Source organism: Hyla sarda, chromosome 1, assembly GCF_029499605.1.
Source record: "Hyla sarda isolate aHylSar1 chromosome 1, aHylSar1.hap1, whole genome shotgun sequence".
In the NCBI taxonomy this organism is placed as follows: Eukaryota; Metazoa; Chordata; class Amphibia; order Anura; family Hylidae; genus Hyla; species Hyla sarda.
In genome coordinates this window covers 577,738,212-577,765,363 of record NC_079189.1, presented here as the reverse complement: position 1 = coordinate 577,765,363, position 27,152 = coordinate 577,738,212, and the positions used below count along the sequence as shown (strand labels likewise).

Below are 27,152 nucleotides of genomic sequence, written 5' to 3'. Positions count from 1 at the left end.
GTATCCCGGACAATGCCTTTAAGGAGTGGGTATAATCAAACTGTACAACTTTGTAAATAATACAACCACACAAAAAAAAAAATACTAACACTAGTTAAATCCTAGGTCATCCCGAAAGACGGCAAGGTCTCTAACTAGGGGAACAATGACTCAATATCCATTGGCAAAAAGCTTCTTTACTGTTTGAACTGTAAAAACCTCTGGAACTGATTCAAGGGTACGTACGAATGTCCAGCTGCGAGTTTGAGCAGGTTCAGCAGCAGAAAATCTGCAGCAGACGCCATTCAATTCAATGTAATCTGTTGCGGATTTTCCACTGTGGAAAATCCACAGCGGCTTAAACTCTTAGCGGAAAACTTGCTGTCCACCTATCCAGGCGAACGTCCCCTTAACCACCCGTGAAGCCTAAATCTCACAATTTACAGTGATCCCCTAAGATCCAAAATGTATTGCCTATCAGATTGATGTGTTATGTTTCATGTAAAATACTTGCCAAACAAAATGGAAAAATAACAAGTAGATTCAACAGTGAAACAACAACAACCATGTACAGAGCGTCAAAATGTAATGCCCAATTAAATAAGACTAAAACAGGGATAATCTTAAAATACACAGGACTGTAACAAAAAGGCCATCAAGGTGACGAGGTTGAAATTGCTCTCTCAATGTACAAGTGTTTGCTGACTGACAAAGCCTATTGAGTGTGAGTGGGGATGAGTAATGAGTGATCCCTTAACTAACTGGATTTACCGTAATTTGGCTGCAGATTGGTGCTTTAGGTCATGCTGGGGGAGAGAGCTGCTCCATTCACAGGCTGAACGACACAAACCAGAACATACTGTTCAGAAACCTATCCCATTTACGTAAACGAGTTATATACAGTGGTCCCTCAAGTTACAATATTAATTGGTTCCGGGACGACCATTGTATGTTGAAACCATTGTATGTTGAGACCAGAACTCTATGGAAACCTGGGAATTGGTTCTGAAGCCACCAAAATGTCATCCAAAATAGGGGGAAAAAAAGTGAGGATTAAAGAAAAATAAGTAGATTCCTAATAGAGATAAAGCAAGTTCTTATATATAAATGTAATAAAGATCTGCTGGGAGCTGTAATCACTGTCTATGTCAGTGTTTTTCAACCAGGGTGCCTCCAGCTGTTGCAAAACTACAACTCCCAGCATGCCCGGACAGCCGTTGGCTGTCCGGGCATGCTGGGAGTTGTAGTTTTGCAACAGCTGGAGGCACCCTGGTTGGGAAACAATGGTTTATGTAGAGGACAGGAGCTTCTTCAGGGTCCTATACAGTACACACAGTGTCCCAAATGGAGCCGCCCTTACCTGGTGTCCAAAGGAGCAGCTAACCCTTTGGCACAGGTAAGGAGTAGTACAGAACTTGCAGTTCCTCCCTGTACTGTAGGGGGCGCTACCAGACACCAGTCAGTGCATGGACTTCAGTAATACAGGTGATTTACCAGTAAAATGCCAATTCTGATAGGTCGGTTCTTCCAGCCATTGACATGTTTCACAGATCTGGACTGTCTGTCCATTGTATGTTGAGTCTGGTTTCAAGTTACAATGGTCCAGAATAGACCATTGTATGTTGAAACTATTGTATGTTGAGGCCATTGTAAGTTGAGGGATCACTGTATCTCCAAAATGTATCCCACAGGACAGGCGACAATAAACTAATCGGTGGGGATCTCCCCACTGGGCCCCGCACGAGAATGCAGAAAAGTTGTTCCACTGAATGGATGGAGTACACCGTATATATGTGCAGCGAGCGCTCTATTCATTCTCTATGGGGCTTCTGGACATTCCCCAGCTCAGTGCTTGGCAATGTTTGAAAGCCCCATAAAGAATAAATGTTGCACTGGCCGTCTGCTCTGAGCTCTGTTCATTCAGGTGTTTTTCCTGCATTCTTGTGATCCTGGGGATACCGGCTGTCAGATCCCCAATGACCAGCTATTTTGTGGGTAGGGGGATAATTTTTTTTTGAGATTTTGATGAGAAAGTTTGACAGGCTGATATTGCCTATATTACTGTTAAAGGGGTACTCCGCCCCTAGACATCTTATCCCCTGGGGACCCCCGCAATCTCCCAGCTGCACTCGGCGTTTGTTTAGAGCGTCGGGTGCAGCGCCGGAGGCTGGTGATGTCACGGCTGCGCCCGCTTATGACGTCATGGCCATGCCCCCTCAATGCAAGTCTATGGGAGGGGGTGTGATGGCCATCATGCCCCCTCCCATAGGCTTGCATTGAGGGGGCATGGCTGTGACATCATGAATGGGCCGTGACCATGACATCACAAGCCTCTGGCGCTGCACCCGACGCTCTAAACAAACGCCGAGTGCAGCAGGGAGAATGCGGGGGTCCCCAGGGGATAAGATGTCTAGGGGTGGAGTACCCCTTTAAGGATAAGAATTATACTACAAGAGTCTGGAGTGTGGCTATAAGGGGTGTAAACACAGCAGTGTTGCTGCAGGGGTACTAGTGCTTAATAAATAGAACATGACAGGTGTGTATGTGGGGGGGGGGCACTACAACAAAATTTGCATAGGCACCCAGAGGCTTTAAAGGGAAAAGACCTATTATAAATTAACCATATTTTATAAGAATTATTGGTGATGTTTTCTTTAAATCTTCCATTTTACTATCTATATTTCTAAACTAATCCAGAAATTGTTCAATTCTGGACACAAGGCCTAAAACTAAGCTGAGATTTGTTCCTGTTCTGTACAGATCCCTTCCCAGCAGTGTCCTCCTTATCATCACAGACAGGATTACAGTGAAAGGTGAAACCAATGTATAGGTAATAGAGCTACACACAATAGCTCTTGCTCACAAATCAGCCTCCCCTTCCCTGTAGAATGACCTATGAAGAGATCACTGAGCATGCTCCCAGGCACTTTTGCCATACATTTGAATAGTACAGCTTTAATCTATTGTTGCCAATGGTCATGGTACCTGCTATAAAGCATATTTCTCAATGCCGTTAAAAAACAGCTAAGACAAAATAGCTACCTCTATAATAATGTGCAAAAAAAGTAAATAAAAAAAAAATGATCTTCAGAAAATAAAAACCTATTAGGAAAAAAAAGAACATGTTTCCGTATCTGGCTCTAATCAGAACCAAAAAAAGTTCCCTTTACGCTACACGTTATTCTCTCAGAGAGGGTCCTGCAACATAAAAGGAAAGCTATTCAGCTGAAAGAAATAACTGCACCCAAGTACAATAAAAAAATAAAGTAAAAATAGATTAAAAAAGCGCACAAAATGTCTGCAGTACTCAGAACTGTGAGCAAAACAATAAATGTATTCCAGAAAGCGTTTCAGTCGTTTTCCGGCTATACAAGTTGACTTCCCGAGTAAAGGAGCAATAACATAGTATGTTTTATTATGAGTGTCATGGAGACAGTGTGAAAAATCAAGAGCCACAGGCAGTAAGCTGCAATGGGTCAATAATGCTCACAGAGACATTGTGTAGAGATAATCAACAACAAGGCCCTGGGTTCTCTATGCACTGCAAACAGCTGAAGGGCAAATCAATACAGTCATGGGAAGGACACTGCCATGTTACACTTCCCACAATATACCATTATGACTGCAGGAAAACATCCAAAAAGGAAACAGAAAAAATGATAAAGTCTCCGAAATCCTGTATATCAAGTCAAAACCTGCTTAATATTGCCAAGATAATCCTGACGCTACGTCACAGTGTCCGGAGTTTGACATAGCCTTTTCCTAATCTCATATACTTGTATCCAGTAACATTGTAACAGGCTAAAATGGGATTAACAAAGCAGGAAAAAACTAAAACCTTAGGGCCCATTCCGATGCAGAACCCTCCCTATTGTTTTCGATGGGATTCTGCTCTACCGTGCACACTGCTAAATTTCCGCGGATGACATTTTTTGAGGTAGAAATTCAGATTCCAGCACAGTGGCTCAGTGGTTAGTGTTGTAGCCCTGCAGCGCTGGGGTTTTGGGTTCAAAACCCACAAAGGACAACATCTGCAAAGAGTTTTGTATATTTTCTCTACGTGCTCGCTTGGGTTTCCTCCGGGTACTCCGGTTTTCTCCCACACTTCAAAACATTAAATTAGATTGTGAGCCCCAATGGGGACAGGGACCAATCTGAGTGTACAGCGCTGCGAAATCTGTGTGTGCTATATAAATAAAGAATTATTGTTATTATTATTCAATTGTCAATTCTTTCAGTGCAATCGGCTCGGATATGCATTGCAGTCTATGGAAATGGTGCACGTCCAAGCGGTCCCACCGAGTGACTCGGCGCCTACCGCGCACGGACTGTCTGGACAGAGCATTTCCAGGCATATATTTCGTATGGGTCCTTAGGCTGAGGTCGTATTGAGGAGTGTAGTTCGGGTAAAGCAGAATCCTTTTGCTGTCAATGGGATTTCGCCACACAGTCCACATTATGGAATTTCAGCGGCGAAATCCGCTGACGGCTATGAATCAGTCGGTGCTGGCTGACCTAAGAATCTCTGGCCATTGATTCCTCAGTATGAACCAAGCCATACTGATATAGTCTACTAATCGTGTGATACTGGTTCTCATTGAAGAGATATGTTAACGGGGTATTCTGGCCATAGAATAGGGGATAAGATGTCTAATCGGGGCTGCCTATGTCTATGTCTAAGATGTCTATGCGGGGCTGCTGCTCCAGCCTCGGAAACCTCTGTGTTTCTGGGACTTGAGAGGTGATGCCATGCCCCCTCATGACATCACACCATGCCCCCTTCATTCATGTCTATGGGAGGGGGCGTGACGGCAGTCACGCCCCCTCCCATAGACATGAATGAAGGGGGCGTGGCATGATGTCATGTCTCCATTACCGGAAACACGGAGGTTTCCGAGGCTGGAGCAGCAGCCCCGCATACAATGAGATAATGGGGGGGGGGTCCCAGCCACAGGCACCCCATGGTCAGGCATCTTACCCCCTATCCTTTGGAATACCCCTTTAAATGCAATGCTCCAAGGGAAGCTATGTAAATGATCTCTCCTCCACAAGATAATAAACAATTTCTCTAGTTTACACCTACAGGTACCGACACTGACAAGATACAACCTATATCAGAACCAAGGAACATGACAAAACAGTCTTCTTCAAACGGAAGAGACACCGCCATCTGTAGACAGCTGTTTCGGATGTTCGTAGCTATTATCAGTATGGAGCAGGGTGCTAGTTGGCTATATTATCATGTAAACAAAAAAATAAAATAAAAAAATCGATAAAAGGGCGAAAAAAATGTGAAATATAATAAAAGAAAAAAATATATAAGTTTTCTTTGATCCCGGCCATTAGTGATGAAGTATTACAGCTGTCCTCTAGTGAGTGATCACTTGGGTCCAACTTGGTGCCCACCCTGGGATCACAATATTACTTGGTATCTTATATGAGGGGGTCCACATAATGGGACCTTTCACAAGACAGCGGCTGATTAAAGCGAGACGTTTTTAGGTTTTCAGCAGGACTGATCAGGACACATATAATGTGTATGGGTGTCTGACACTTTTGTTTGCGGGAGATAAGCTGCCACCAGAGGTGTCTGGCAGCGACTTTCCTCTCCCTATTCACAACACAGCCGAGCCGATATTCATGAGTACGGGTTGAATGGAAGAGAAAGCTATTGAAGGTATATGGGCACCTTAAAACTGTGTTTTTTTTTCTTCCAAAAGCAGCGCTAACCCTGTCCTCTCATTTCCATTGAAGTGAATGGAGCCAAGTTGTAATACAACACACAACCCGAGGACAGGAGTGGTGCTGTTTTTAGAAGAAGTTAGCTCTGCTTTTCTGTTCCTGGATAACCCCTTTAGGGTAGGGTCCCACTTAGCATAAACACTGTGTATTCTCCTATGAGCAGACACACAGGGCTACCCGGCGTCAGCCCTATGTGCGCAGTGAGGTTTGGAAACGGGCCCACACGCCACAGTAAAGTGCACTGCGTATTCATGTGGCCCTACCCTAAAGATGAGAAAACACCTTGGGGGAGATTTATCAAGGGATTTAGAGCTTTCTTTTTGCTTACAAAAGTCCCACGGAAAGTCGCATAAGCACACAAGCAAATTTTTGTGCGACTTTTGGCTGTAAGCAAAAAGAAATAAAAGAGCTTCCCAAAGGAAATTTTATTTTTCATTTTGCAGTGGTCAGGGATTTATCAAGGGCGAAAGTCCCACAAAAAGTCGTAACCGCCTCCAAAGCAGTGTAAATGTAAGTCAGCCCCGACCTGGCTTACAAAACCGATTTGGAGAGCATAGAGCAGATTTCCCGCTGGCAGCCATGATGTACAAAGGAGCCCGGGCTGCAGCTGCCGGGCTCCGTCTGATTCTAACCCCGCTACCCTAACTTAATGACGGGGAAGGGGACACTGCTTTACATCCCCCCGCTTGTCTCCCAGCCGCCCGCGCTGCACATCTCCCATCTGTCTGCTACTTGTTGCAAGACTACAACTCCTAGCATGCCCTTACAGTGAGGGCATGCTGGGAGTTGTAGTCTTGTAGCAGATAGCGGGTGGGAGATGTGCAGCGCGGGCGGGTGGGAGACAAGGAAGGGATGTAAAGCAGTGTCCCCGTCGTTATGTTAGGGCAGCGGGGTTAGAATCAGACGGAGCCCGGCGGCTGCAGAGTGATGCCAGCCCGGGCTCCTTTCAACATACCTCGGCGTCGCAGAGTTTCTATATCCCCTACTGTAATTTCATATTTCCCACCGGGTCCTGTGTCACGGGACCCGGTGGGAAATATGAAATTACAGTGATTTTCTGATCACCGCCAGCCAGGGAGCAGAGCGCATTACCGCTCACATTCCTAACTTGCACGACTACAACTCCCAGCATGCCCTTACAGTAAGGACATGCTGGGAGTTGTAGTTGTGGGGCAGGTGACAAGCTTGTCACTCGCCTGCACATCTGCAGCACCACATGACTACAACTCCAAGCATGTCCTTACTGTAAGGGCATGCTGGGAGTTGTAGTTGTGCGGCACGGGAGATGCGCGGGCAGATGACAATGAATGTATTAACCAAATTTTTTTTTTTTTTTCTCATTTCAGATCCATGTATCCTGTGGACTACTTTGGATTTGGTGGACTGTGTCAATGACCAGCATTTAAAAAAAAAATCTGTTTAAGGTTAATAAACTGGTTAACGAGGGCTTGTGGGGGAGTGCTTTTTGGAATCATTTTTTTTAAACGTGTTGTGTTTTTTTTTTTATTATTTAGTTGACAGGCTTAGTAGTGGAAGCTGTCTAATAGACGGAATCCATTACTAAGCCGGGGCTTAGTGTTAGCCCCCAAAACAGCTAACACTAACCCGCAATTATTACCCCGGTACCCACCACCACAGGGGTGCCAGGAAGAACCGGTACCAACAGGCCCGGAGCATCAAAAATGGTGCTCCTGGGCCTGGGTGGTAATAGGCTAATGTTATTTAGGCTAGGGAGGGCCAGTAACAATGATCCTCGCCCACCCTGGTAATGTCAGGCTGTTGCTTGGCTGAAAATAAAATCAGGGGGAACCATATGCCTTTTTTTTTTAATAATTATTTCTGCAAAAAAAAAAAACAGTGATTCTCAGCCAAATAACAACCAAGCAGCAACAGCCTGACATTACCAGGGTGGGCGAGGACCATTGTTACCATTAAACCAAAAAAATGCTGGTCACTGTACTCCTCCGAATCTAAAGTAATCCACAGGATACACGGATCTGAAATGAGAAAAATTAGTACATTAGTGTTAGTACATTTAGGGGAAAAGAGTAATAACATTTTTTTTTATAAACACACATATATATCACACATTTTTTTCAAAGCTGCAAATTGGTGTTCTGAAGTCATCTATTGGTTTTTGCTTATGTATGCTACAAAAAATGGTATTCCAAAGTGATTTATTGGTTTTTGCATATGTGCAAAATTTATCAACCCACTGTGATAGTATAATAAATACGTCACACATAAACAAAACCAAAGCAAACAAAAAAATGCCTACAGAACTCGCTTACCAAAGCAACGATGATAAATGTCCCCGATTATGATTACACATTCTAAAAAAAAAGTTTTTTTCTTTTTACAAAAGCATTGCCATAAAACTGAGCTAAAATTACGACGCATTCTTGATTTCCGGCAGTAAGAAATAATTAAAGGGGTACTCCACTGGAAAACATTTTTTTCTAAATCATCTGGTGCCAAAAAGTTTAACAGATTTGTAAACCACGGTACTTCTATTTAAAAATCTTACTCCTTCCCGTACTTATCAGCTGCTGTATGCTCCACAGGAATTTCCTTTCTGTCTGACCACAGTGCTCTCTGCTGACACCTCTGTCCATTTTAGGAACTATCCAGAATAGAAGCAAATCCCCATAGAAAACCTCTCCTGCTCTGGACAGTTCCTGATATGGACAGAGGTGTCAGCAGAGAGCACTCTGGAGCATATAGCAGCTTATAAGTACTGGAAGGATTAAGATTTTTTTTCAATATAAGTAATTTACAAATCTGTTTAACTTTCTGGCACCAGTTGATTTAAAAAAAAAAAAAAAAAAAAACAACCTTTTCCAGTGGAGTACTCCCTTTAAAGGGGTACAGTAGAAAAAGTTAACTTCTCCCCCATCCACAGGATAGGGGATAAGAAGCTGATTGCGGGGGGTCTGACCGCTGAACCCAGAACGGGACCCCCGTCTTGCTCAGTGAGGCACCCGCTCCATTAATTTCTATGGGAGGGCCAATGATGCCTGAGTGCTGGACTCGCGTCTCCTCGGAGCTCCCGTAGAAATCAATGGAGTGCGTGCCATCTACCGCACATGCTACTCACTCAGAGCTGGGGTTTTGTTCTAGAGATCGCGATGGGTCAAAGCAGTTGGACCCACCCGTGATCAGCTACTTATCCCCTATCCTGTAGCTAGGGGAGATGTTAATTTTGCGGGAGTACCCCTTTAAAGGTGTACTCCGGTGGAAAACTTTTTTTTTTTCAAATCAACTGGTGGTCACAACCACAGTGCTCTCTGATGACACCTCTGTCCATGTCCGGAACTGTCCAGAGCAGGAGAAAATCCCCATAGCAAACCTATGCTGCTCTGGACAGTTCCTAAAAATGGACAGAGGTGTCAGCAGAGAGCACTGTGTTCGTGACAGAAAAGAAATCCAAAAAGAAAAGAGCTTCCTCTGTAGTGTACAGCAGCTAATAAGTACTGGAAGGATTAAGGATTTTTAACAGAAGTAATATACAAATCTGTTTAACTTTCTGGCACCAGTTGATAAAAAAAAAAAAAAAGTTTTCCACCAGAGTACCCCTTTAACCACTTAGGGACCCAGGGACACCGTGGGAAATCATTCAGCAGGCATCCCGTGACAATGCCCAGGGGGGTCCTGAGACACCCCCCCCCCCCCATGTTGGCGATCACCGCAAATCGCCGGTGAATTCACACCAGCGATTTACGGCAATTCCGGTCATACGGGATGACCTGTGTTAGATGGTGATCGGCGGTGTAGTTATACACCACCAACAGACTCCTGAAGGTAGGGGAAAGGTGGCGTTCTTATCAAACCCCCCCCCAGGAGCGCTGCTATTGAACGTTTGACCAATAGCAGCTGGCAGAGAAGGGGTTAATGTCCCCTTCTCTCAGCTCTGCTCGCCCACAGAGTTCAGTCAGCAGGCAGAGCTGTCGGAAGGAGCCAGGGACCCCCCATCTGTGAAGATCTGAGCCCCTCAGGACTGAAGTGTCCATTAGTTCAGGGTGAGTTTTGTCTGCAGGGACAGATAGGAGTTAGAAAGTAAACCCTGCATCAAAGTGACACTAGAACGTGCGTCCATGCCGCTTGTAATAGGAGTCCGACCGCCCTTCCGGTGAACCTGTCTGGAGACCCCCAGAGGGTTATCACCCACGGATTCCTGAGTTTGTTGGCGACTCAGGAATCTGGATTGACACGGCCGGATTCACTGAAATTGACTATTTTAGTTATTTTTTCAGTGACGACTTTGTCAATCATATGGTGAAGCAAATGAATTTGTACGCCCAACAGTTCATTGCCCACCACCCTGATTCATTTTTAGCTAGGCCCAATAAATGGTACGCCATTGATGCAGCCGAAATGAGGACATTTTGCGGCCTTTTGCTGCATATGGGCCTGGTAAAAAAAAAACAGTGTCAGACAGTACTGGAGCGGGGACGTCCTCTACCAGACCCCGCTTTACAGTAAGGTCATGACACGGAGGCGGTTCGAGGCCATTCGGAAATGCCTTCATTACACTGATAATACGGCATGTCCACCCCAAAGTGATCCTGCCTATGACCAGCTCACAAAGTGAGGCCGGTCATAGATCACTTTGGGGCCAAATTTTTGGAGGCCTACGTACCGCTCAAGGAGCTCTCGGTAGATGAGTCTCTTATCAGTTTTAAGAGGAGACTCATCTTCCTCCAGTATATTCCCTCGAAGCGGGTTCGGTATGGCGTGAAACTCTACAAACTTTGTGAGAGTACATCCGGGTACACTTACAAGTTTAGAGTAATTGAGGGACGAGATTCCCGTATTGAACCCCCAGAATGTCCCCCACTCTGGGTGTTAGCAGGAAAATAGTTTGGGACCTTGTGCACCCATTGCTGGATAAGGGTTACCACCTTTACGTGGACAATTTTTATACCAGCATTCCTCTGTTCCCATCCCTTGCCGCCAGATCTACGTCCGCTTGTGGGACCGTGCGGAAGAACCAGAGAAGCCTCCCTCTATATTTGATCCAGACACCTATGCCCAAGGGTGAGTCCCGTGCCCTTACTCATGAAAACCTATTGCTGGTCAAGTATAAGAGGGATGTCCTTATGCTGACCACAATTCATGGTAATGGCAGCTCAACCGTCCCTGTGCGAGGTACCATAACACCGGTCCTCAAGCCTGATTGTATTCTGGACTACAATCGGTATATGGGGGGAGTAGATCTCTCTGTTCAAGTCCTCAAGCCATATAATGCCATGCGGAAAACACGGGTATAGTACAAAAAAGTTGGAGTCTACTTGGTACATGTTGCCATGTACAACTCTTTTGTACTGTCCCAGCACGCTGGCAACACAGGGACATTTCTCCAGTTCCAAGAAGAAGTCCAAAGGGCCCTGATCTTTGGCGACCGGGAAAGAGCAGACTGGAGTTCCCAAGGAACTGAATTTATAGGTGCAAGGATCGTCCCAGGCCAACAGTTTCCAGGTGAAGTCCCCCACACTGGAAAGAAGGGACGAACCCAGAAAAGATGCAGAGTGTGTCACAGGAGGGGGATACGGAAGGATACCACCACTCAATGTACCAAGTCCAGAGTACATTGCAAGTTTTAACTCCATAAACCACAAAATTGCCCCCAAAAAAATGTTTCATAAAAAAAAAAAAAAAAAATAATAATAATAATAATAATTTAAAAAAACCAAAAAAACTCAGATAAGACCTCTGGGGGTATTTTGTCCAAAAATGGGTCATGGGTCACCGAGTCACTATCATCAGGGACTTTTTTTTTTTTTTTTTACAGGTTAGGGACGGCCACACACATCACATTCCCAGAATGATGAATCAGAGCATAGGGTTCGGGGTGGGCATTTTTTTTAGTTTTGGCTATGCTCTGGGTCATCATTTTGGGAACATAACCTGTTTTATCATTTTACGTCCCACTGTACCCTATTTTAGTAATTTAACCCATGTAACGCTCCTTGAAGGAGGGGGGTGGGGATCCGCTGTTGTGGGTCCATAGGCAGCTTTGTAAATGCTCAAGGCCCCTGACTATGCTCCTGGTCTTCCGTGACCGTTGAGTACCCGCAGTTCTGTTTACGCCCTAATATGAAGTATGTCCTTACTCCAAAGAAATGTACTTACAAATTTACGTTGACATTTTCTCCAGTTACCACTTGAAAAAATGAAAAATTTGGGTTAACCCCAGCATTTTAGTGTAAAAAAATAAAATGTTTCCTTTTCACTTCCCACTTTAATGAACATTTATCAAACATCTGTGGGGTGTTAAGGCTCACTGTACCCCTTGTTACCAACGAAGAAGAAAGACAGGTAGGCGGCACTCACCAAGCAGGGTATATTTATTGTGGTCTCTCAGACAGGATACAGGTCTCAGGCGGGGGAGTAGCGGTGGAGGACGGGGCTTGACCAGAACAAGTTGTTTTGTGCGACTCGCGCACTTCCTCTAGCCGGAACTAGAGGAAGTGCGCGAGCCGCACGAAACAACTTGTTCCGGGTCAAGCCCCGTCCTCCACCGCTACTCCCCTGCCTGAGACCTGTATCCTGCATGAGAGACTGCAATAAATTTACCCTGCTTGGTGAGTGCCACCTACCTGTCTTTCTTCTTCGTTGGATTTATGTGGTTTGTGCCGGCTGAGCACCTCCGCTGCAGGTCCCTGTGAGTCATTGTTTGTGTTGCCTCGTGCTGCGCTTCACACTTAGTCTCGTATGTGCCGGCATCCTCTTCTTCTGCTTTGGTACCCCTTGTTACGTTCCTTGAGGGGTGCAGTTTCCAAAATAGTATGCCATGTGTTTTTTTTTTTTTTTGCTGTTCTGGCACCATAGGGGCTTCCTAAATGGGACATTCAGCAAAATTTGCAAATGTGACTCCTTCTGGGGTTGAAGAGAGAAAGGGCATTTTCATATATTACCCCTTGGAAAAATGTAAATTTTGGGGAAAAACTAGCATTTTATTAAAAAAAAAAATAATAATAATAATAATTAATTTACACATCCAAAGTTGTCAAACACCTGGCGGGGTGTTAAGGCTCACTGTACACTTTTTTTTTTGCTGTTCTGGCACCATAGGGACTTCCAAAATGCGATATGCCCCCCAAAAACCATTTCAGCAAAATTTGCTTTCCAAAAGCCAAATGTGACTCCTTCTCTTCTGAGCATTGTAGTTCGCCCGCAGTGCACTTGACATCCACACATGGGGTATTTCCATACTCAGAAGAGATGGGATTACAAATTTTTGGAGGGGCATTATCCCTTGTAAAAATGTTAAATTTGGGGGAAAACCAGCATTTTAGTGGGAAAAAATTAAAAATCATTTACACATCAAAATTTAACAAAAAGTCGCCAAACACCTGTGGGATGTTAAGGCTCCCTGTACACCTTGTTACGTTCCTTGAGGGGTGTAGTTTCCAAAATAGTATGCCATGTGTATTTTTTTTTTTTTTGCTGTTCTGGCACCATAGGGGCTTCTTAAATGTGACATGCCCCCCAAAAACCATTTCAGAAAAACTCATTCTCCAAAATCCCACTGTTGCTCCTTCCCTTCTGAGCCCTCTATTGCGCCCGCCGAACACTTGACATCCACATATGAGGTATTTCCTTACTCGAGAGAAATTGGGTTACGAATTTTAGGAAGATTTCTCTCCTTTTACCCCTTGTAAAAATTCAAAAACTGGATCTACAAGAACATGCCAGTGTAACAAATGAAGATTTTGAATTTTCTCCTTCAATTTGCTGCTATTCCTGTGAAACACCCAAAGGGTTAAACTTTTTGACTGTCTTTTTGAATACTTTGAGGGGTGCAGTTTTTTTTATAATGGGGTCATTTATGGCGTATTTATAATATGAAGGCCCTTCAAATCCACTTCAAAACTGAACTGGTCCCTGAAAAATTTCGAAATTTTTTAGAAAAATTTGAAAATTGCTGCTGAACTTTGAAGCCCTCTGGTGTCTTCCAAAAGTAAAAAACATGTCCAGTTTATGATGCAAACATTAAGTAGACATATTGTATATGTGAATCAATATTTAATTTATTTGGAATATCCATTTTCCTTATAAACAGAGAGCTTCAAAGTAAAAAGAAAAATTATTAATGCTTAAAGTGACAGCGGTCAGATGTGCAAAAAATGAACGGGTCCTTAAGGTGAAAATGGGCTGGGTCCTTAAGGGGTTAAAGAAAAATAAACACAACATAAACACCAAGCTCCGCCCTCCACAGTGTGGTGGGCGGATATTGCTTTAGAGCAGTGTTTCCTAACCAGTGTGTCTCCAGCTGTTGCAAAACTACAACTCCCGGCATGCCCGGACAGCCAACGGCTGTCCGGGCATGCCGGGAGTTGTAGTTTTGCAACAGCTGGAGACACGCTGGTTAGGAAACACTGCTCAAAATCAATATCCGCCCTCCACACTGTGGTTAGCGGAGGTCAAGGGGTGTTGATAAAAAGCCTAGTTAAGTGCTGACTGCCACACATAAGCGTGCGGATGGATCTGCGATGGAAATCTCCCCCCCGGCTTTGTTTGCCCTTGCCAATACAGACGGCGGCCGTGGCTGCTGGATCTTATCTTGCCCCCTCAACTCCTCCAATCCTTTTAGAAAATCAGCGCGCACCAATAACCTGTTTTTTTTTGTTTTTTACTGAAAGATTCTGGAGTTTTATTTGTAATTTTATTGTATTTCTTCTCGAAAGGGGACAATCTAATTTTCCGATATTGATTGCTTGGGGATTTTATCAGATTTAAGCAAAATAACATTTTCATTCAAAGGTTAAAAAAAAAAAAACACCAAACCTGGACTTGTATAAGGTCATTTATGGAAGTGCAAACTGTACAGTACAAACAAGAGGTGAATGTGATTTTTGGGAACCGAGGCTCATTCTGGAAATACAGCTGGCAGATATAGAAAGCAAAGGAATAAGGTCATGAATAGAGATTTTAGCTAGGCCTATATAATTCTGGGCTTATCTAGTGGGTAGAAACCCTTTACAACCAGGGTGTCATTTATATTTAAAGAAATTCTGGCACCGTCAACCCCTTAAACTACAGTAATCTGAGAGAGGCCCTGAGAGAGTTGCTGGGCCCTAAACAGGAGATGGTGGGGGGGTCCTAGCGGTCACATGGATAGGGGATAAGTTGACTTCCTCAGTGTACCTCTTTAAAGAAGTACTCCCGTGGAAAACTTTTTTTTTTTTTTTAATCAACTGGTGCCAGAAAGTTGAACAGATTTGTAAATCACTTCTATTAAAAAATCTTAATCCTTCCAGTACTTTTTAGGGGCTGTATACTAAAGAGAAATCCAAAAAAAGAAATGCATTTCCTGTGATGTCATTACCAAAGTGCTCTCTGCTGACCTCTGCTGTCCATTTAAGGAACTGTCCAGAAAAGCATATGTTTGCTATGGGGATTTTCTCCAGTTCCTAAAATGGACAGCAGAGGTCAGCAGAGAGCACCGTGGTCAGGACATCCCAGGAAATGAATTTCTTTTTTGGATTTCTCTTTAGTATACAGCCCCTAAAAAGTACTGGAAGGATTACGATTTTTTTTTAATAGAAGTGATTTACAAATCTGTTTAACTTTCTGCCACCAGTTGATTTAAAAAAAAAAAAAAAAAAGTTTTCCACGGTAGTACCCCTTTAAAGGGGGTACTCCACTGGAAAACATTTTTTTTTAATCAACTGGCGCCAAAACGTTAAACAGATTTGTAAACTACTTCTATTAAAAAAGCTTAATCCTTTCAGCACTTATCAGCTGCTCTTATGATCCACAGGAAGCTCTTTTCTTCTTGAATTTCCTTTTTGCCTGACCACAGTGCTCTCTACTGATACCTCTGTCCATTTTAGGAACTTTCCAGAGCAGGATAGGTTTTCTATGGGGATTTGCTCCTATTCTGGATAGTTCCTAAAATGGACAGGTGTCAGCAGAGAGCACTGTGGTCAGGCAGAAAGGAAATTCAAAAAGAAAAGAACGTCCTGTGGACCATAACAGCAGCTAATAAGTACTGGAAGGATTAAGATTTTTTAATAGAAGTAATTTACAAATCTATTTAACTTTCCGGCACCATTTGATTAAAAATTGTTTTTTTTCCAGTGGAGTACCCCTTTAAGCCTGTGAATGGAGCATAAAAAGGACTACTAGGTTTACAAATATAACAGAGAAGACTACTAAGACACCTTCATGGGAATCAAAGAGACGATAAAGATAAAAAAAAAAATCCTGATTATACACATTAGATAGGTGCCTGGTCCCAGCCACATACTTAAGACAGCTGACCAGCCCTGTCCATGCACGTGAAATAATCAGTGAATTCCACCCATGCATATTGGGTAGTCCTTCAGTACCACCCATGAACATAAGATAGATGGTCAGTCACACCTATGCAAATTAAATAATCAGCTTGTCCTTCCCATGTACTTTAGATAGAGTCAGTCCCGCCCATGCACAAAATAATCAGCCAGTCCCGCCCATTAGACAAGACGGCCAGTCCCTCCCATGCACATGAAGTAAGCAACCAATCCCTCCCATGAATATTAGACAGACAGCCCCACCCATGCACATTAAATAGCTAGCCAGTCCCGCCCATGCACATTAGTCAGTCCCGCCCATGCAAATAAAATATTCAGCAAGTCCCATCCATGCACATTAGACAGTCCTTCAATACCACCCGTGACCATGAGATACACGGCTAGTCCCTCCCATGCACATGAAGTAATCAGCCAGTTCTGCCTATGCACATAAGATAGACTGCCAGGCCTGACCATGCACATTAGATAGACAACCAGTCCCTTCCATAAATATTAAGCAAGTCCCATCAATGAACATTAGATAGACGGTCAATCACGCCTATGCGCATAATCAGTCAGTCCCACCCATACTAATTAGATCAGCAGCCAGTCCCGTTTATGCACACCAGATAGTCGGCTGGTCCCACCAACGCACATGGATTCATCCAAATTTAATGAAATGTGCATGGGCACCTGTTTCCGTTTCCGAACACAAACCACCCCCCGAGCCGTCACAATAATCTGACCACAATGCTTTAGCATAATGGCAGACATATTGGTTGTCACAGATTTACTGGCGTGACGATTGTTACCCAGTGTTTCCTACCTGGCCTTCTCAGACTTGTTGTTCCTTAGGATTATAAAACTCTCCAATGTGTCGGCACATGATTTCCTACCAGACGCTGATATCTACCCCTTTGTACCACCGCCTTGTATACACTTTGCTGACAACTGCAGAATTCTCACCATAATATATCATGGACCAGGGATCTGCTGGAGGCAAGGAGTGGTGGCCATGATTTAATTCCCACAATACCGAAACATTTACTGTATGGACACGAAGCAGAGTCAGCCCCTGTCCTACACCAATATGTGACGTTACCATCAATGATGGCTAATATGTCATTTACGGTGATGAATTTCGCAACTTAGAGGATAACAAAACCATTAAAGGGGTACTCCGCTGCTCAGCGTTTGGAACAAACTGTTCCGAACGCTGGAGCCGGGAGCTCGTGACACTACGCCCCGTCCCCTCAATGCAAGTCTATGGGAGGGGCGTGACGGCTAGCCGTCACGCCCCTCCCATAGACTTGCATTGAGGGGGTGTGCCATGAAACCATGAACGGGCGGTGCATGACACCATGAGGGGGCGGGGCTATGAAGTCACTAGCTCCCGGCGCCGGTTCCAGCGTTCGGAACAGTTTGTTCCAAACGCTGATCAGCAGAGTAACCCTTTAAATGACTCCAGTAAAATAGAGATAGAGATACAAATGTACTTCCGGACAGAGCTCAAGAGGGAACTCCTGCCACGCTCAGGATTCCCTTTTATTAGGCAAAGAATAAAGCTGATGCTTTGGAGGACCCTGCATGACCATGACTTATATTTCAATGGACACCATGTCACATCACTTTTCGCCAGCATTGAGCATATGAGGCAGCCCCCCAGCTGCCTAAAGACTTTTAAATATAATACAATAAAAGGTTCTTAAAGGGGTTATCCAAAATAGAAAAAACTATCTTAAGGGGGTACTCCAGTGGAAAACTTTTTTTTTTTTTTTAATCAACTGGTGCCAGAAAGTTAAACAGATTTGTAAATTACTTCTATTAAAAAAAATCTTAATCCTTCCAGTACTTATTAGCTGCTGAATACTACAGCGAAAATTATTTTCTTTTTGGAACACAGAGCTCTCTGCTAACATCTCTGACCATTTTAGGAACTGTACAGAGTTGGAGAAAATCCCCATAGAAAATATATGCTGCTCTGGACAGTTCCTAAAATGGACAGAGATGTCAGCAGAGAGCACTGTGGTCATGATGTCAGCAGTGAGCACTGTGTTCCAAAAACAAATGAATTTCCTCTGTAGTATTCAGCAGCTTAAAAGTACTGGAAGGATTAAGATTTTTAAATAAAAATAATTTACAAATCTGTTTAACTTTCTTGCACCAGTTGATTAAAAAAAAAAAAAAAGTTTTCCACCGGAGTACCCCTTTAACGCTTTCAAAAAATGCTTCACGTCTGTCCCCAGGTTGTATGTGGTATAACAACTTGGCTCTTTTCACTTCAATGGAACTGAGCTGCAGAACCATACCAAACCTGGAGACAGACAGGGAGCGGATTTAGAAAAAAAAAAAAGGAACTGTGTGATGTCATCATGTCCATATGGAGGAACTGTGTGATGTCATTATGTCCGTATGGAGGAACTGTGTGATGTCGTCATGTCCATATGGAGGAACTGTGTGATGTCATCATGTCCATATGGAGGAACTGTGTGATGTCATCATGTCTATATGGAGGAACTGTGTGATGTCATCATGTCTATATGGAGGAACTGTGTGATGTCATCATGTCCATATGGAGGAACTGTGTGATGTCATCATGTCCATATGGAGGAACTGTGTGATGTCATCATGTCCATATGGAGGAACTGTGTGATGTCATCATGTCTATATGGAGGAACTGTGTGATGTCATCATGTCTATATGGAGGAACTGTGTGATGTCATCATGTCTATATGGAGGAACTGTGTGATGTCATCATGTCCATATGGAGGAACTGTGTGATGTCATGTCCATATGGAGGAACTGTGTGATTTCATCATGTCCATATGGAGGAACTGTGTGATGTCATCGTGTCCATATGGAGGAACTGTGTGATGTCATCATGTCCATATGGAGGAACTGTGTGATGTCATCATGTCCATACGGAGGAATTATATGATGTCATCATGTCCATATGGAGGAACTGTGTGATGTCATCATGTGCATATGGAGGAACTGTGTGATGTCATCATGTCCATATGGAGGAACTGTGTGATGTCATCATGTCCATATGGAGGAACTGTGTGATGTCATCATGTCCATGTGGAGGAACTGTGTGATGTCATCATGTCCATATGGAGGAACTGTGTGATGTCATCATGTCCATATGGGGGAACTGTGTGATGTCATCATGTCCATATGGAGGAACTGTGTGATGTCATCATGTCCATATGGAGGAACAGTGGGATGTCATCATGTCCATATAGAGGAACTGTGTGATGTCATCATATCCATATGGAGGAACTGTGTGATGTCATCATGTCCATATGGAGGAACTGTGTGATGTCATCATGTCCATATGGAGGAACTGTGTGATGTCATCATGTCCATATGGAGGAACTGTGTGATGTCATCATGTCCATATGGAGGAACTGTGTGATGTCATCATGTCCATATGGAGGAACTGTGTGATGTCATCTTGTCCATCCCTTTATGACCACAGTGGACCCATCTTCTGATGATACTTCCAGCAGGATAATGCCCCATGTCACATGACATCATCTCATACATGACAATGAGGTCACTGGACTCCAATGGCCTCCACAGTCACCAGATCTCATCCAATAGATCACCATTGGGATGTGGTTAAGCATAGATGTGGTGTGCAGCACTATAAAAGTCATTGCGTGGGGAACATTCCATCTCTATCTACGCCCATGTGAAATCCCCCTGGGTGACACCTTATTGCAGAGTTTCACAACCAGGGTGCCTTCAGCTGAAGGCTGTCCGGGCATGCTGAGAATTGTAGTTTTGCAACAGCTGGAGGCACCCTAAAAGGAAAACATTGCCTTATTGGATCTTCCGGGACTAGAGAAGAACTCCACCTTGCAAAGGTTGGTGTGAACGTTCCCTTTAAATACCCTGACTTGATTGAGTGCTGAGGGGTTTGGCACCTTCCATTCATCAGCTGACAGGGGTTTTTCTCTATATTTCATTACATTAAAACGTGACCGGTTCAAAGATCCACGAGTGACAAGATCCGATGACAGCAAAACATATCGCACATTCTGCAGAGTCGTCAAGAATTTTAATTTCTTATCTGCCGGGCGTCTGCCCTGCCCTCTGATCTCCTGATAACAGAGAGCAGCGGCTGTTCACTCTCTTCATTAAAATATCGATCTTTATCGCATTAGACCAAATAATACAGCAAGAAAACAAGCAAAATGCTGCAAGTGTGTGCAATACGGAGGGAAGCTCCGCCCTCCGCCTTACCTGGCATTTTCCAGTCCGTATGTCGTACAGGGCGACTGTCCCAAGACGCGCTCCCACCGCTATCCTGTGGCTCCGATCGCAGTAACTGACCATGTAAAATCTAGGAAGACACGATACAGAATAATACGTTTGAATTGTAATTTTGTAATGTCTGATTATTATTTGTTATTTAAAGGGGTACTCCAGTGGAATACTTTTTTTTTTTTTTTTTAATCAACTGGTGCCAGAAAGTTAAACAGATTTGTAAATTACTTCTATTAAAAAATCTTAATCCTTCCAGTACTTATTAGCTGCTGAATACTACAGAGGAAATTCTTTTCTTTTTGGAACACAGTGCTCTCTGCTGACATCTCTGTCCATTTTTAGGAACTGTCCAGAGCAGCATATGTTTGCTATGGGGATTTTCTCCTACTTTGGACAGTTCTTAAAATGGCCAGAGATGTCAACAGAGAGCACTGTGCTCATGATGTCAGCAGAGAGCTCTTTGTTCCAAAAAGAAAAGAATTTCCTCTGTAGTATTCAGCAGCTAATAGGTACTGGAAGGATTAAGATTTTTTTAATAGAAGTAATTTACAAATCTGTTTAACTTTCTGGCACAGTTGATAAAAAAATAAAATACAAATAAAAGTTTTCCACCGGAGTACCCCTTTAATGTACGAAAGTGCTGGAGAATATGTTGGTGCTGTATAAATAAGTATTTTATTGTTAAAGGGGTATTCCGGTGGAAAACAATTTTCTTCAAATCAACTGGTGCCAGAAAGTTATACAGATTTGTAAATTACAAAGAACTTTGTCCGGCACTAGGTAGGAGATAAAACAGGCTTGTCTTTATTATGAAGCAGTTTACATACGAAAAAATGGTCTGACGCGTTTCACCCACTACGGGGCTTAATCGTAGACTGACACATCTTATAGAAACATGATTAAAATACTGTAATACCTGGTCACATGACCATTTACGTCATTAAAAGTTAATTCACATGGAAGAATTGGAACGGACTAGTCCGCTGCTTAGTTTCACTATAAAAGTCTGTTCACATTGGCATTAGAGATGGAGATGCGTTCCGCTCGTGAGACCATAGGTGGTCATTTGGAAAAAATGTGTACACCTGAGCGGAGCCCACCTGCATCTGACTTAAGTGATTCCTATACTATTCAAACATAGGCAGGTCCATAAAGCTAACAGATTAGGTATATGGGGCAAACAATAGGATTACGGCATGTACATGTGCTGAAAATAAATATAAATCTCCCGGAGTATTACACCATGAAAAATTGAATCATGATAAATACAAGATAAATACAAATGAGGTAAGCACTGGGCACTTTATATAAATATATATCTTTAGATGTAAAATCAAGAGCGCATCTCCAAAAGGATGCTCCCCACAAAAGAATAACGTTTTTTTTGTTGTTTTTTTGTTTAAAGGAGTAGTCCAGTGGTTACCCAGTGGTGAACAACTTATCCCCTATCTTAAGCATAGGGGATAAGTTTGAGATCGCGGGGGGTCCGACCGCTGGGGCCCCCTGCGATCTCCTGTACGGAGCCCCGACAGCCCGCGGGAAGGGGGCGTGTCGACCTCCGCACGAAGCGGTGGCCGACACGCCCCCTCAATGCAACTCTATGGCAGAGCCAAAGCGCTGCCTTCGGCAATCTCCGGCTCTGCCATAGAGATGTATTGAGGGGGCGTGTCGGCCGCCGCTTCGTGTGGGGGTCGACACCAGCTATCTGGCCGGAGAGCCTGGCCCCCGTACAGAGAGATAGCAGGGGGCCCCAGCGGTCGGACCCCCCCGCGATCTCAAACTTATCCCCTATCCTTAGGATAGGGGCTACGTTTTTCACCACTGGACTACCCCTTTAAATTTTCATTTATCTAAATTTATATTTTTGCGATAAGACTATCCACATTTTTTCTATATCGCCCATTTAATATTAATAATTTATTACATTTATAGGGCGCCCCATCATGTTCATTGTTATCTATTTCTATTTTTATTATTATCAATGATAATATTTTATTAATTTCTTATTTTTGCTACCCCATTTGTATTGCCATCATTTTACAATTTATCATTATGATCTTAATTAGTTTGTATTTATTATCATTTTTATCTTTATTTTAGTTTTAGTAATATTCTAGTCCCATAATTAAAAACCCATCATCGTGTACAAAATATATACAAAAGACGCAAATGCGTCCTGGCAAAAGGGCCTGGAAAACGTATTCTTGTTGTTATTGCGGTTCTTCCGCCAGGACCCACTTACTTATCTATTCAATCCCAGTCCTGTAAAACTAATCACGGGCACGTTAATATAAGGTCTATTCTTTTATTAAGGCCCTCTGGAAGTCTAGTTTGACTTTCTCTACTCCCATAACTCTCAGGGATCCTGTATCACCTGCATGGGTATCTCTAAAGTGCCTGGACAACATGGAAACATTTGCAACAGCAGCGGACTAGTCTGTTCCAATTCTTCCATGTGATCTAACTTGTAATGACGTAAATGGTCATGTGACCAGGTATTTCAGTATTTTAATCATGTTTGCATAAGATGTGTCAGTCTACGATTAAGCCCCGCAGTGGGTGAAACGCGTCAGACCATGCCGGACAAAGTTCTTTGGAGTTCGTGAGATTGCCGTGGGCGGAACCGGCTGGTCCGCAGCACAGGTGGGAGAAATTATGGGCGCCGGTGTGAGCGGTATCCATGCTTTCTGTGTTTGAGATTTGTAAATTACTTCTATATAAAAATCTTAACCCTTCCAGTACTTATCAGCTGCTGTATATGCTCCACATGAAGTTGTATAATTATTTTCAGTCTGACCACAGTGCTCTCTGCTGACACCTCGGTCCATGTCAGGAACTGTCCAGAGTAGGAGAGGTTTGCTATGCGGATTTGCTCCTACTCTGGACAGTTCCTGACACGGACAGAGGTGGCAACAGAGATCACTGCGGTGAGACTGGAAAGAACTACACAACTTCCTCTGTAGTATACAACAGCTGATAAGTACTGGAAGGGTTAAGATTTTTTAATAGAAGTCATTTACAAATCTGTATAATTTTCTGGCACCTGATGATCTGAAAAAAAAATTCCACCAGGGTACCCCTTTAACCCCTTCATGACCCAGTGTTTTTTTTTTTTTTCCTCCTCACATTCGAAGACCCCTAACTTTTTTTTGTTTTTACACTTTTTAAAAACTTGTAAGACAAAGTTGTATTAGGGCTTATTTTTTTGTGGGACAAGCTGTTCTTTTCATTGGTGCGCTTTATTTTATCATATAATGTTTTACAGAGCCAGTAAAAATATATATGAAAGGCAAAATAAAAAAATAAAAATATATATATATATTTGCACAGTTTAGTAAGGCAATAATTTTTCAGGGTTCATAATACGTTAAATCTGACAGGCTAACTTTACTCTATGGGTCAGTACGATTTTGTTTTGTTTTATGGTTAAAAAATGAAATCAAAAATAAATACTTGAAAATAAATAAAGAAAGAAAGAAATTCAATGCCATGTTCTGACCCCTATAACTTTTTTATTATTTTTCACCTACAGAGCTATGTTAGGTTACCTTTCTTTTCTGCGCCAAGAGCTGTAGTTTTTAATGGTATTTTTGCATATATATATATATATATATATATATATATATATATACACACACACACATAACTATTTGATTACTTTTTATTACTTATGTTCTGGGATGTGATGTTACCAAAAATCAGCAATTTTGGCGTTTGGAATTTTTTTGTGTTTTTACGCCATTGATCGTGCAGGATCAGGAATGTCACAGGGTTTTATTTGAAAAATGGGAAAAGTGGGGTGCTTTATAATTTTATTAAGAGGGAATTTTTATATGTTTAAAAAACATTTGTTACCTTTTTTTTTCTACACTGTTTTTGGTTTTCCCTAGGGGCTTATCATAAGCCATCAGTAGATCGCTTACATAGATAAATGTAATGCTATTGCATTACACTGATCTAGGTTATCGGTGCTTGCCATTCCACCAAGCATCGGGAATGACGGGTAAGTATCCGTTCTTCCACAAGCAAGCAATTACATTGTCGAGCTGCGGATGGGTCTCCTAAACCGCAGGGATTACCGCCATTTGATGTTTAAATGCTGTGATCCCTATTAATCACAGTATTTAGCCATTTAAATGACTGACATTGAAGCCAGCTCCGATGTCCGTTATTACCGGCAGATGTCAGCTGCTCATAGCAGTGGGCATTTACCGGTTATGATGCAGACACGATGTGCGGGCCCACGCCATATTCCCCTTACCTGACCCATTGTAAATCAGAAAGGGGTTAAAGAATAAAATTACTACCAAACAGAACATAAAATATTTCAAATCAACTGGTGCCAGACAGTTATACAAATTTGTAAATTACTTCTATTTAAAAATCTTAATCCTTCCAGTACTTATCAGCTGCTGTATGCTCCAGATGAAGTTGTGTAGTTCTTTTCTGTCTGACCACAGTGCTCTCTGCTGCCACCTCTGTATGTGTCAGGAACTGTCTGGAGCCTGAGCAAATCCCCATAGCAAACCTCTCCTACACTGGACAGTTCCTGACACGAACAGAGGTGTCAGCAGAGAGCACTATGGTCAGACTGGAAAGAACTACACAACTTTTTAAATAGACATAATTTACAAATCTATGTAATTTTCTGGCACCAGTTGATTTAAAACCTTTTTTTGCACTTTTGGAGGACTCCTTTAATCACCTAAATTATTATGGTATTGCATGTAACATTGTACTTTTGTATGTTAAGTAATGAAGTCGGAGTCCCCTTAAGGACCAGGGGTTTTTCCATTTTTGCATTTTGGTTTTTTCCTCCTTACCTTTAAAAAAAATCATAACTCTTTCAATTTTGCACCTAAAAATCTATATAATGGCTTATTTTTTGGGCCACCAATTCTACTTTGTAATGACGTCAGTCATTTTACCCAAAAATCTACGGCGAAATGGAAAAAAAAAATCATTGTGAGACAAAATTGAAAAAAAAAAAACGCCATTTTGTAAATTTTGGGGGCTTCCGTTTCTACTTAGTACATTTTTCGGTAAAAATTACACCTTATCTTTATTCTGTAGGTCCATGCGATTAAAATGATACCCTACTTATATAGGTTTGATTTTGTAGTACCTCTGGAAAAAATCATAACTATATGCAGGAAAATTTATACGTTTAAAAATGTCATCTTCTGACCCCTATAACTTTTTTATTTTCCGCGTATGGGACGGTATGAGGGATCATTTTTTGCACCGTGATCTGAAGTTTTTAACTGTACCATTTTTGTAATGATCGGACTTATTGATCGCTTTTTATTCATTTTTTCATGATATAAAAAGTGACCAAAAATGTACTTTTTTGGACTTTGGAATTTTTTTGCGCGTACGCCATTGACCGTGCGGTTTAATTAATGATATATTTTTATAATTCGGACATTTCCGCACGCGGCGATACCACATATGTTTATTTTTATTTACAATGTTTTTTTTTTATGGGAAAAGGGGGGTGATTCAAACTTTTAATAGGGAAGGGGTTAAATGATCTTTATTCCTTTTTTTTTTCCACTTTTTTTTTTGCAGTGTTCTAGCTCCCATAGGGACCTATAACACTGCACACACTGATCTTTATCATTGATCAATGGTTTCTCATAGGAAACCACTGATCGATGATTCTGCCACTTGACTGCTCATGTCTGGATTCGGCGATCTGACAGCTAGGAGGCAGGTAGGGATCCTCCGGCTGTCTTGTAAGCTGTTCGGGATGCCGCGATTTCGCCGCTGCGATCCCAAACAGCTCCCTGAGCTAACCGGCATGGTTTCCCTTTCACTTTAGACACCGCGTTCAACTTTGAAAGCCACGTCTAAAGGGTTAATAGCGCGCGGCACCGCAATCAATGCTGCGCGCTATTAGCCACGGGTCCCGGCCGGGCCCGCCCCGCTATGCCGTGGCCCCGTGTTATAGATCGGGAGCGGACTCACGACGTACGCGTACGTCATGAGTCCTTAAGAGGTTAAAGGAAAAGGGCTTTATGAGTTAAATACAGAGATTTGTCCCTCTGAAAATCGGCATCTATCTTCAGTGAATTGCGCGCCAGAGACAGGCCCATCGGCTCAATATGAATATTCATTGTTGCAGGTCACGTGAGCGTTCAGTCCACGCAGCTTTCACATGACCCGCGACAATGAATATTCATATTGAGCCGGCGGGCCCGCCTCCAGCTCGCAATTCACTGAAGATAGATGCCGATCTTCAGAGGGACAGATCTCCGGAGTGCAGTTTTGTATTTAACCCATTAACCCCTCATCGGTCTCCTGTTCACCCACACTATATCCCAGCGTATTGGGTTTAGTGTGGGTGGACAGGAGACAGTTTTCCTTTAATACATTCATATACACTTTCTTTTCTCTGCTGCCACCTCTGGTGGACAGCATTACTGTAGTTTAACCTTCTAGGATCCTCCTGAAATCTTCTCCTATATAGGTGGGGCTATAATAATCAGCTCCCCATATAAACCCAACTTTTTCTAACCACATAATTTTAGGCGTTAGCAGTCTCAAGTTTGTCTGTTTGGAGTACGAGGAGAGTTGCCAAAGATTACCAGGATCACGTGTACCAAGACAGGCTACTACAGATATCCTGTGTAAGAACTTAGCCCTGACCTTATTCTCTTTTCTCCAAAATTTCCTAAACTGAGGGGGATAATAATTTCCAGGGCTCCTTAGCGGTGCTTTTGTGGACCTCAGGCCCGGCCAGATGAACATGTCGCTACTGGGAACCAACCTGCAGTGTTTCTTCAAAATTTTCAGGGGATCTACCACCTCAGGAACTGCTCATTTAAACACCTACACTCCACACGGTTAACTGTTGCAGTAGCATCTACCATC

The 27,152-nt window shown here is 42.8% G+C and overlaps 1 protein-coding gene across 2 annotated transcripts in view; it reads right to left on the bottom strand.

Annotated features, from left to right (window-relative positions):
* WDR7 (WD repeat domain 7) overlaps positions 1-27,152 on the bottom strand; it is a 479,768-nt gene that overhangs the window by 82,787 nt on the left and 369,829 nt on the right. For both annotated transcript variants that reach the window (XM_056544810.1, XM_056544818.1), the window contains one exon: positions 20,253-20,352. In XM_056544810.1, the coding sequence (XP_056400785.1) occupies positions 20,253-20,352 (100 nt within the window). The remainder of the gene's footprint in view (positions 1-20,252; positions 20,353-27,152) is intronic.